General features: G+C 32.8%; 1 protein-coding gene across 10 annotated transcripts in view; it reads left to right on the top strand.

Moving 5' to 3' along the window:
* SMARCA2 (SWI/SNF related BAF chromatin remodeling complex subunit ATPase 2) overlaps positions 1-7,773 on the top strand; it is a 221,731-nt gene extending 213,958 nt beyond the window's left edge. For all 10 annotated transcript variants that reach the window (XM_074280637.1, XM_074280641.1, XM_074280645.1 and 7 more), the window contains 2 exons: positions 5,705-5,847; positions 6,824-7,773. In XM_074280637.1, coding sequence (XP_074136738.1) covers positions 5,705-5,847; positions 6,824-6,859 — 179 coding nt within the window. In that variant the 3' untranslated portion in view covers positions 6,860-7,773. The remainder of the gene's footprint in view (positions 1-5,704; positions 5,848-6,823) is intronic.
* The last annotated feature ends 4,737 nt before the right edge of the window (positions 7,774-12,510 follow it).

The raw sequence follows: 12,510 nt of genomic DNA, 5'->3' as shown, positions 1-12,510 counted from the left end.
ACAAGTTAAAGATACACTCTAAATATAACCTCCATTATAGAGCCCTCATATAGGGGAATAATGGAAGGACAGATGAATTTCTCATTGTGAATATTGCATTCCTTGATGCAAATTACACCTTTTCTCAGACTTACTCTTTGAGAGTTGTTGTGGCTTTCAATTGTTTCCTGCTGTAGGTCACCTGGTAAAGAATATCTCTTAGTTGATTGGTAATCATATAGTCCATAATACTTCAAGTCTTTCCATATTGGTATAGGACTTTCCAAAGCTTCCACTCTTAGAAACTTAGAATAGTAATGAGGCAATCACACAAACCATATACTAATTTAACTAAATTTTAATACATGTTAAGAAATTTACTGTATGCCGAATAAAGTAGTATTGCTTTCATTCATCCTAATTTTACTTCTTTCCATTTTAAGCCCACCTTCTAGTTCTGACAGTCTAGAATTTAATAAATATCTTTGAATTACAGAATCTCTGATTTGGAAAGTACATCAGAGGCCATCTAGTCCAATGCATACTTGACCCCAAGTGGGTCATGCAGTTGGGAGAGGATGAATCCCCTATCTCTTCCAGCAGCCTACTTCATTTTGGACAGAGTTGATAGTAAAGTGAATTCATATACATTAAATCTAAATATTCCTTTCAGCAATATCTTTCAAGAAAATTAATCCAATATCTCTTCCACATAGCAGTCTACATTTACTTTATCCACGTACAAATGGATCTTATTGTGTTGTTTTATGGATTTTAATTACCTATCCTTTCAGTCTTAAACTTGATTGTACTTTTCTACAAAAGGGCCCATTTATTGTCAGACATTATATAAAAATCACTTTTGTATACTTGAAAAAATTGTATTCCCCTGCTAATTGATTTCATTTTAACTTTTGTTATAAGATTCAGTTCAGTTGCAGCTTAGTACTGCCTTTCTCTTTTTGAAATATACCCATAAATACTCTACTGTCTCTATCAAAATAACACATGCTGTTTCCAGAAAAATTTATTAAATATGTTATAAACCTCATTACTTAGACTCTTAAGCAAGAGATTTTATATTATCTTATAATTATCTCTCCTTACCATGCTATTAGAGATCAGTGTACTTCTGAACAGATCATTTAGCTTCTAAGTACATTTTCTCATCTGTAAAATGAGCTTGGATTAGCTGATTTCTAAGATTCTTTTTAGCTATATGATTCAATATTATTTTATCATGATTTATAAAAATCATCAACCCTGATTTCCAGATGAATTTAATCAGTGTTTTATCTTCAGAAGTGAAGATCAATTCTATAAGGAAGCTCCTAGTGTCCTTTATAACCAACTCTTCTCTTCCTCCATTTTATGATGGCATATGAATTAGAATTAGACCCTAATATTAATCATAAATTCAAGTATCAAATAGTTCCTCTCCCATGGTTCTTTTATTGATGCAGCAATGACTTTTGCCTGTGGGCAAAATAAAAGGACCTCAGACTTAACAGGGATCTCACAATTTGTCTAGTTTAATTCAACCTCAACAAGAATCCTTTCTACTATGTTCAAAGTAGCCATCTATCCTTCTCTTTTATACATCCATTGAGGGAGCTATCACCACTGTCATGTCCCTTTTTGATAAGTCTTAATTGGTTGAGGGGGTTATTGTTATTGTTTTTTTTTTTTTAATTTTCCTTTTTCTTGTGAATGTAACAATATGGAGAGGGGCCCACCTTCCTTATCACTGCCAGCAGTAACCATTGCCTGCAACCAATAGACAGATATGACAAAAGAGCTGGGATGGTGCTGCTTTTAACTCAACTCTCACACCCATCATCCATGGAAAGCAATTCCTATGAAGAAGAGGCCAACTGTCCTCACTAACAATAATTATCTACCTATCATAAAACAAGCATCTTATCTGAGGTTGTGAAGCATCTCAAGGGAGAGAAAGGAGGGAGCTTGTTATAGGCAAGTCAAGCTATCATTACCACCTTGACCTATGGCCTCCCCTCATATTTTGATCCATAGAACTAGAATCCCCAAAATGGCAGTATCTTCAGTTCAAGGTCGTTAGCCACCATTCTAAGAAGAAATTCCTATAGAAATGTAGACTTGAAACTGTTAAGGCTGTGATTACTGAAGACCCAGAAAAAAAAGTCATTTTCCATAAAGAAAGTTCTCATTAGCACAGTCATATATTCAACACCAGAAAATATGTTTTTATCAATGGAAATGACATTCAAAAAAGCATTGCCTTTTTTTTTTTTTTTTGCCGTTGCATCTAAGGACTCTGTCACACTTCTCTCTGACTTGCAGCTGATATCCCTATATGTTGTTACTCCCATTAGAAGGTGAGCTTCTTCAGAGTAGAGACTGTCTTGCATATAGTAAGTGCTTAGTAAATTATTTATTCAAACATAAGCATTCAAATAGCCAAAGAAATTTTACATAAGGAAGTGTGAATATTTTTATATTTATTTTATCATGTATTTTATATATGAAGGATATATATTTATTATATATTTATGTTTAAAGTAACTCTACTGTACATTTTGTTGATCTCTGTGCAGTTTTTAAAAGTTTTTTTTGATGCTTTTTGCTTTGATTATCACTAATTAACTTAACCTTTCCCACCTAAGAAGATGCTCTCCCTGTAACAAGTAAGTACAGTCTGGAAAAACAAATGAACACATTGAGCATGTCTGAGAATACATATCTCATTCACTTGTCTGTTACTTCTATTATAAGAGCTGGAAAGTATGTTTTATTATTAGTCTCATAAAGCCCCTGTCTTTAACTACTTTGATCAGTGTTTTGAGGTCTTTGGAAATTATTTTCCTCTATTTTTGTTGTTATTGTGTAATTTCTTCTCATAATTCTGTTTGCTTTATTGTGAATTGATTCATGCAAAGTTTGCCATGTTTCTTTGAATTCATATTTATCTGTTAATCCATATATAACAATTTCTTCAACTACTTCCAAATTAATGAACATCTATTTTTCTATCTTATGATATTATAAATATGCTGCCATAAACATTCCTTTACTCACAAATCCTTTGTCTCTGGCCTTGATCCGTTTAGGATATATGCCTATATATCCTGGATATATCACTGAGTCAAAGGACATGACCACTTTTGGATTTTCCCCCCAATAATTTTGTTTCATACTGTTTGAAACAATTTACAGTTCAATCAGTAAGCCCATAATATATGTCTTTTCTACCAGTCCTTCAAGTTTAATTTTCTTCTATTGTCATCTTTGTCATCCTTATGTCAGAGAAAGAAAATTTTTCTTTAGATTCAGCTGAAATCTGCCTCATCTTCTTGTCATCATTGTAGTTCTACTCTTTGAACATGTCTCAACCTTACTCCATGTGAGAGCCCTTCAGGTGTATGAAGACAGCTATCATGCTACCTGCCTTGAGCTCAGGTCTTATTCTGTTTAATCTTAGTCGTTTCCTTCAATGAATCCTTTTTTTGCTGTAATCTTCAGTTTCCTCAGGTTCCTGGTAACCTTTATATTTGCCTGCATTTTGTCAGTGATCTTGACATGTGATATACAGGACTTAATGCAGATGTAGTCTAAAGGATTGGAGTTGACTGGGACTATGACTATGGGAACTATGACTCGTTGCAATGTAGATAGATATTACCTCTTCCATATCAAAATGTTGGTTTATGTTGCTATCCACTTCAATTACTAGGTCTTTTTTATTTAAGCTATTAAATAACCATTCCTTATCTTTCTTCTGCCATTGAGTTTTTGAATCTGGATTCAGCACTTTACATTTGTCCCCATTAAATTTTAAATCCTTTTATTAAATTAGGTCTATTGTTTTTAGTATATCTACATACTTCTTCTAGAATTTGTCAAACAGTATATCAATTGATCCCCTCAGATTTATTTTGTCTTTTCTTTTGATATGCATGCCAGCTAAACCTTTATCCTCATTATTGATAAGATTATTAAAACAGCTCAAGACTAAAACTGGTTGCACAAAGAGACATTCCACTAAACATCTCCCTCCAGAGTGAAACTCATTAATGGCTGCCCTTTGGATCTAGTTGTTCAACCAGTTCTAGATCTACCTAATATTTTCTAGTGTACATCTTTCTATATCAGTCATGAAGTCTATCAAAAACACTTTGACAGATGTTTGTAAAAATCCAATTATATATAATGTCTACAGCATTTTCTTCATCTAGTCTGGTAATGCTGTCAAAAAGGAAAAAAAAAATATATATATATGTATAAAATCTGGAATGAACTGTTGTCAGTGAATCACATTAGTTCTTAGAACTCAGTGGTTTAGGGGCAGCTAGAAGGCACAGTAGATAGAGTACCAGTCTTGGAGTCAGCTGGACCTGAGTTCAAATTTGAAATGTGATCTTTAACACTTGACACTCATTAGCTGTATGATCCTAGGCATGTCACTTAACCCCACCCAGTTGCCTCAAAAAAAAAAAAAAAAAAAAAAAAAGTAATTGGTTTTCTTTTGTAAATTGTCATAGTTCATCTCTTTGAGAATATGTTAAGGACTTTTGTCAGGAATCAAAATCAATCTTGCTAATAATATGTATGGTTCTACTTTTTTGAAAATTGGGACAATATTTATTCATCTTATCTCCTATATCATTTATCCCAATCTCTATATTTTTCCAGATATTGTTGACTGTAGCTGAGTACTCATATGTGCCAGTTTCTTCAGTGGCCTGTGATTTAGATCACTAGGCTAGGTGATATGATCTTGTTTAATGGAAGCTACATGCTCTCTTACCATCTCATTTACCCTGGATTTCAGCTCTCTGCTAACCTGTTTTGTTTTATCCTTCCCAGTCCAAAGGATATTTTCCTTGTTAGAAAAAGCAAAAACTATAGAAGATTTGCATAAGACTGGCTAAGGATTTCCATTGTGACATCTTTCACCTCTCTTCTCTATCATATATACAAGAAAATCTTCATTAGTGATTTTCCTCTAAGACCTTGGGAAATAGTTAACAAGGGAGGAAGTTTTAGTGAGTTCCAGCAAACCTCTCATCACAGTAATAATGCTCCTGGGAACTCAGGCAACCTAGGGTCTAGGCCAAGACAAAGCAGGTGGCCTTTCCAACTCATTGATTCTGGGGCCAACCCCAGATCAGTACATGAGTAATATAGGAAAAAGTGAGTGGAAAATCTTCTAGAAGAGTATTTTGTGTGAACTTAAACTGCCTCCTTGATTGGCTGATAAAAATAATAAAGAATAAATAATTGGGATTAGCATGGTAATTTTTAGCTAAGATAGCTTATGTAGGCTGAAACATTAATTCCTTAGATAAAGTGACTTCTATGTGGAGATATTATTAATAGACTTCATTGCAATAATAACCAAATTTTGGGAATTAATTTTTGGATTTTAATTTTAAGAACTGCAGACTAAGTTGGAATTGGCCTACATTTATTTTTTTTTCCAAACCATGCTATCTGGTTAAATGGAGAAGATCATTATCTGTGGTTTTAGATGTGTTTTTTTGAGGCAGAAGGAAGTTAATAACTTGTATGCAATCACTCTACTAGCTGGTGGCAGAATGAAAATAAGTTCTCAGATCTTTTGCCTCCCATCTTGGTTGTTCATTTCACTACCGCATGCTTCCTCTTACTGTGTATTCAGACATCTTTGATTACTGGGGAGAAGTGAAGCTTTTCCTGGGACTTAATGAGTTTTTTTTACTTCTAGCAAAATCTGTGAAAGTGAAAATCAAGCTTAATAAAAAAGATGAGAAAGGCCGGGACAAAGGAAAAGGCAAGAAGAGGCAGAGCAGAGGAAAAGCTAAACCTGTTGTGAGTGATTATGACAGTGATGAGGAACAGGATGACAATGTAAGTATTTATGGTACAGAAACAATTGAGAATTTTAATGATTCTGTGGGTGATGAAGAATGAACTCGAATGGGTAACAAATTTGAAATATGATGGAAGAGAAATATTAATATGCTGATACTGAAATGTGCAGAACTTACCAAAAATCATAAGGAAATAAGGCACATGATTTCAAATGAATATTTTTTCAAATCTCACTTTAAAATTTGAAGACTAAGAAGAAGGTCCTACCTGAAATAACAAGTACTTGAAAAATTATAAACCGATTTTAATTAAACTTATTTCTGAAAAAAAACTTAATTTTTTAAAAAATGAATTCATCTTAATTTTAGGGATTAAGTAGAAGGTACCTTTACCATAGGTAAAAGAGAGTCTTGAGTTCTTCCTTATCAACTGTTTTTTTCTTTCCCTCTTCTTTGTTCTTTTTTCATCTTTTTCCCTCCCCCTATCCTTGTTTCTTTCAAGAAAGAGAATTTACATTTTCTATGCTTGTGAATTTATTTTTCCCTTTGACTTCTTAGAGGGAAAATTTAAAAGTTATTATCCCACTCTGTCCATCCTATATATAATGTAGATAGGCATTTCAGATACTTGCAGATTTTTGTGTGGCATTATGAGAGATTCAAATGGGTAAGACTCATGTCACTTTGACTTTATGAACTCATCTAAAAAATACCATGTCAAAAATGAGAGTAATTATCCAAGTCTATCAATGATAGATATTATTAGGAAATATTGGCAAATGATACATATAATCAGATTTCTTAGCCACTTTGGAGTTTTCTACAGAGTACCTCCTTTTCTATCAAAAAAGTATATAGTAGCTTTTTTCTTGTTTTTCCATGTAGTGAAGAGGCTAATAAGCTAATAAGTTTGTTTTTATCATATTTCTTTCTACATTATGGAAGAAATTTTTAATTGGTGGTCAGAATTTGTAATCTTATTTAATTTTTTTTTGTTTTCATTTGACCCACAGGATCAGTCAGAAGCAAGTGGAACTGATGACGAGTGATCAACATAGGGCATTTTTCCTGGTAGAAATGAACTCTTTCCCCTCTCTCATTTATACCCAGCGTGAATTCATTTTGTCAGATAGACATTGGGTTGTTTCTGTATTCTCATCATCTATAAACTAGCTTTAGGATAGTGCCAGACAAACATATGATATCATGGTGTAAAAAAGAAAATGAAAAATACACAAAAAAATTTGTAAAATATTGTGACCAAATGGGCCTCTAAGATTGAATAAAAATAAACTTTTGATGGAAAAGATGTGGGTTGATAGTATATTTCTATGGGTTGGGTTTAGTTTGGTAATGGTTTGAGTATGCCTGGTTTTATCAACTGTTAAGATGCTTTAAGAGCATCAGAAAGATGAAAAAAAAATGTCTTTTGTAACACTGATAACCAGGAGAAGCCATTAAAAGCCACTGGTTATTTTATTTTCATCAGGCAATTTTCAAAGTTTTTTTGTTCTGTATTGTTTTTTTACACTGTGGTACATATATGCAACTTTGTTTAATAGCTGATAAATGTACAGTAGTTAGACTTTACCCTGCCCCATACACATTTTTCCACTTTATGCTCAATGATCTCTGAAAAAAAAAATGCTTTTTAAATTGTATCAGATTTATGTCGACTGTAAACTTTGCTCCTTTTTTGACTCTTGATTTTAAAAAGTTTGGTTGAAAAATGCTATTGAATATTGCAATCTATATAGTGTAATGGATGGCTTCTTTTATCAAACTGATCTTCTATGTTACCAATGTGGATTATCATCTTTTCCCTAAAGTGTACTTAATCTTTGCTTTCTTTGCACAATGTCTTTGGTTGCAAGTCATAAGCCTGAGGCAAATAAAATTCCAGTAATTTTGAAGAATGTGGTGTTGGTGTTTTCCTAATAAAGAGACAATTTAGCTCAATAAATATTGCCTTGTGTTTATGAGTTTCAGGAGATCTGATGCTTGTTAGTTACTGCGTCTCAGTGAATGTATCTGGCATACCCTGTATATTCTTTAAAAGTACTTAAAAGTTAATAATCAAAGAGAGTCAATGAGTCAAAAATAGAGGAGGGGAAAGGCAGGGAGGAGGGAGAGAGGGAAGAAAGGAGAGAAAGAGAAAAAAGATGTTGATAATGATGTTTCTATTATTCTTATGATAGATTGTATGACCCTATTACCATATTACTGATAGTTCAAATTTTAGTGATCTCTGCAAATAGAACCAAAGGAAGAATTTATGGGTGGTAGACAAGGTTTAAAAATTGTGCCCATCTGTTTTTTCAAAAATCATGACCCTAATGTATTCTTTACTTCCAGAGACTTTGATTTTTCACTCTTTAACACATTTGACTTGGTGATTTGCCATAAAGTAAATACTCACATGCCATAATAGTAACAATAATCATAATAATAACCACCAACATTTATATAATACTTTTGTACCATATTATATATATATATATGTGTGTGTGTGTGTGTGTGTGTGTGTGTGTGTGTGTGTGTATAAATCTCATTTGAACCTCAGCACAACTCTCTGCAGAAGGGATGGTCAGGTTACCCTATTTTACCGAAAAGACATTTAAATACATATGGATGGTGTCATTTGCCCACAGGTACACAATTGTGGCAAATCTAGCACTTCAAACCTAATTCTTATGACTCCAGTTTAACTGTTTTCCCCACAAATGATTTAGCCAAGTAGTCTAAGATCATGGTATTATGGAGATAGTAGCTGCTTCACTCTATGAAAATCTCTGAAACAAAAGCAATCTGATGCTATTGAATATGAATAATGTTGATGTTAAGAAAATGTATAATGAGTATAGAAAATAGAAAAAAAGGGGGGAAATACACACATATTATATTTTCTCCAAGTTGATGCCAAATCATCTCAGTAAGAAAATGTAAAGCTTAAAGGTCTCTTTCAGACCTCTCTAATTCCTTCTACTTGGTCGGGGAGGAGGGAACTTGTCACCATTTTTTCCTAAGTAAATCTTCTCTAAACTCAGCTTTTGAAGGAAAGCCCAAATGTTCAGATTGTTTTTCTTTTTTTTAAATCATCAGTTTGGGAACTTCCTTCAATGATGTAAATAGCAGCCCATCTATCCCTATCCATTTTTTTCTCATGTGTGTCAGAGGCGGTTCTACCTGGTGTACTAGACATTTTTTTTTTTTTTTTTGCTTTATCCTGACATCACAAAAATATCACTGAAACTCTCTGGATAACTACCTGTTTTTCCTCATTCTTGCTTTGTGACTTCTTTTCCTGTCATACATTTCCCTGATGGACATGTTTTAGTCCTATTCTTCAGATTTCCTCAGTGGTTTTATGTTATAGTTGATCATATGTCATTTGTCTTTCCATTATCTTCTGTGGGATACTTTGTTTTTTCATTCTTTGGAGGTTATTGCATTCTGTAATTTACTAGCATATTTTGGCATTAACTTGGTTTTGAAAAGAAGGGATTCTGGTTTTATGGGAATCACAGAGCCAGAAAAGGAGTTTTGCAATTTCCCAAGGAATCTAGATCCTTTTTCATTTCCTTTCCAATTTTGGGCTCTCAACTCATCCATCTGGGCTGTATGTCCCTTGTTAGAGAAGAAATATGGGGTCCATCCAAACACACATCCAATTTGAAATAATACCTGATATTTCCTGCATAACAAAGCTTCTTCATGCGATTACTCATCTCTTCTAGGATGCTATAAAATATTTGGGGGCACAATGCAATTAGCATGTCATCCACAAACATGAATATTTGGAGGTACACCCCATATATTTTAATTTACTTAATAATTATTTATTTTATTTTTCCTGATAATAACTAAATAGTTTTTTGTTGTGGTTTTCTATTGATTTTCTAACAGCAATAAAATATACCTCATTTCTTAATTTACATTTACAAACCAATTTGAAATAAGATAAATAAGGCTAAATAGACTTTTCCCCTTCTTTTTTTTATTTAATAGTTTTTATTTACCAGATATATACATGGATAATTTTACAACATTGACAATTGCCAAACCTTTTGTTCTAATTTTTCCCCTCCTTCCCCCTCCGCCAGATGGCAGGTTGACCAATACATGTTCAATATGTTAAAGTTTAAATACAATATATGTATACATGTCCAGACGGTTGTTTTGCTGTACAAAAAGAATCGGACTTTGATATAATGTACAGTTAGCCTGTGAAGGAAATCCAAAATGCAAGTGGACAAAAATAGAGGGATTGGGAATTCTATGTAGTGGTTCATAATCATCTCCCCAAGTTCTTTTGCTGGGTATAGCTGGTTTAGTTCATTACTGCTCTATTGCAACTGATTTGGTTCATCTCATGGTTGAAAATGGTCACATGCATCAGATTGATCATCATAAAGTACTGTTGTTGAAGTATACAACGATCTCCTGGTCCTGCTCATTTCACTTAGCATCAGTTCATGTAAGTCTCTTACTTCCCATATCTTTGAATTCCTCTTCTGTCTTGATTCTCAAATGGATCTCTTTCATCACTGTAGCAAATTCCTTTGGCAAGAATAGATGCCTTGTTTTATGGCCTGTCTCAGAGCATTGTTGAATAGGGTTAATTTTATTTTTAAAGCTTTCAAGGAATCCTGAATGATTTTGTCTTCAAGAAAGACACCTTCTTATAAAAAAAGGCCTAAAGTATTTTTTTCCTGCTGAGTCAAATGCATTTGCATAATCAGCAAGCATTGTAGATGATATAAATCAAAATATATCAATAAGTAAACTGAGAAATGACAAAAGTTCATTGATGAATATTACTTGCAAAAGCCTGCTACTTCCTTGTTAAAAATCTACCTCATTGCTGATGCTCTCAATTCATGTATAAATGATTTAATGGGAGAAATAGACTTAACAGTTTTTTGTTCACTTCTTTCATATTAATAAGTTCTGGTAGTTTTTGATGTCTTTGGTATCTTTCTTTCATTGCACACTAATGTCCTTTATGGTCTTCATCACAAATATCCTCTTTACAAATTTGGTTCAATCTAGATCCTTATCTTTGCTCTCTTTACTGTTATTTCTACATTGTTTTAAAATACTGTGATATAGATCTGTGATGTAAGGTTCATTTGTGGTGCTTCCACTATTAATGGAGAAGTTTCTTAAAGTGATTTTTGCAATTTTTTTCCATTTTTCTTTTGTTTTCCTCCTTACATTTTCCAATCCTGAGTGCATTTTGGATGACTTTGCTTAGCTAAATGTCTTGTCAAACTTTCTTTAAATTGATTTTGCAGTATAGGAACTGCTCTACTTTATGAGATTCCAGTGCTCATAATTATCTATTAGTTTAGAAATGATTAGTCCAGCATTGCCTTTTGTAGCCATCTCTTCATATGGCAAATGGCAAATATTTGCCAATGAAGGCATTTTTTTTCTCCTGGCAACTAATTTACATTGGTTAATTTTTCAGGGGAATATAACATTAAGGAATCAAACTCATTATTACTACCCATCTCCCATTTAAAAATAATTAAAATGCTATTTCAAGTTTAAATTAAAAGATGTCTCAATTTTGCATTGTTTCTTTTTATCATTATTCAATGATCCATGATTTCTTTCCCATAAATATGACACCTTTTCTAGTCACATCTTCTGGATATTGGCATAAGATACATAATATAAATAAGAATTGTTTTCTATTTAAAAAAAAAAAACCTTTCTATTCAGATCTAATAGGTCTTAATCCTGCTTGTATTCCACTGGCTTATATGTTAAAATATCCATCTATGCCTGCTTTATAACACTTCACTCTGTATTGATTATGACAGTAACCACCTCAATGAGATCTCAAATCCATTGAAAATGCCAAATTTCTGCATTGAAAATACCAAAGTAACTGAATGAGTCGTATGGTTTTCAATGACTAAATAATGAAACATAAAATTTATAAAGCTTTGATCCAATAAGCAAAGATATTGTGAAAGACTTGATAGTTTACAAATTTCTTCTCTAAACAATCTTAAATTTCAGGAGGAAACCTGCAATAATACAGAATGAGAACTAAACTGTTTAGTTATCTTATGCTTTAAAATTCTCCTCTAGAAAATGGAGATGATAATTGTCTTTGTTTAGAGTAGTTGAGAATATGTGAAAACTTGGAAACAGATAAAATGCTATATGAATCACAAGTAGCATTGTTTCAGCATCTTCCTTATCTAGTATAGCTTTGTCTCAGAGGACAATTACTCATTTAAATATGCAAGTGATATTGATCTTATAAGAATCTCTATTTCTTCTTCTTGGTTTCAGCACATGAATTTTGATGTCCTTTATCAGAAACTTTCATTTATACTATTTACTTCTCAGGTCCCCTTTTGGACAAATTTCCCAATAAGTCATGACTTTCAGAAAACTTGACCATACTGTGAAAGTGAAGTCTCTGCCTAATGCCCAATGAATGGACATATTGTCAGAGGAGCAAAAGGATGACAATGTTGTCATTCATTGTCATTCATGATATAAACTGAAAATGGAAAAAGGGAATTGCATCTAGAAGAGAGAAAAGAAAGGAGTTGTAAGGTGAATTTTATCTCACATTTAGAGACTTACAAGAAGTATTATCTCATGAGACATTTGGTCATCATGTATCATAGGAAAAACTGTTAGCACTTCTTTCCCTTACCATTTCTTTTAAGTT

This window comes from Sminthopsis crassicaudata, chromosome 1, assembly GCF_048593235.1.
Source record: "Sminthopsis crassicaudata isolate SCR6 chromosome 1, ASM4859323v1, whole genome shotgun sequence".
In the NCBI taxonomy this organism is placed as follows: domain Eukaryota; kingdom Metazoa; phylum Chordata; class Mammalia; order Dasyuromorphia; family Dasyuridae; genus Sminthopsis; species Sminthopsis crassicaudata.
This window is presented reverse-complemented; position numbering and strand designations above follow the sequence as displayed.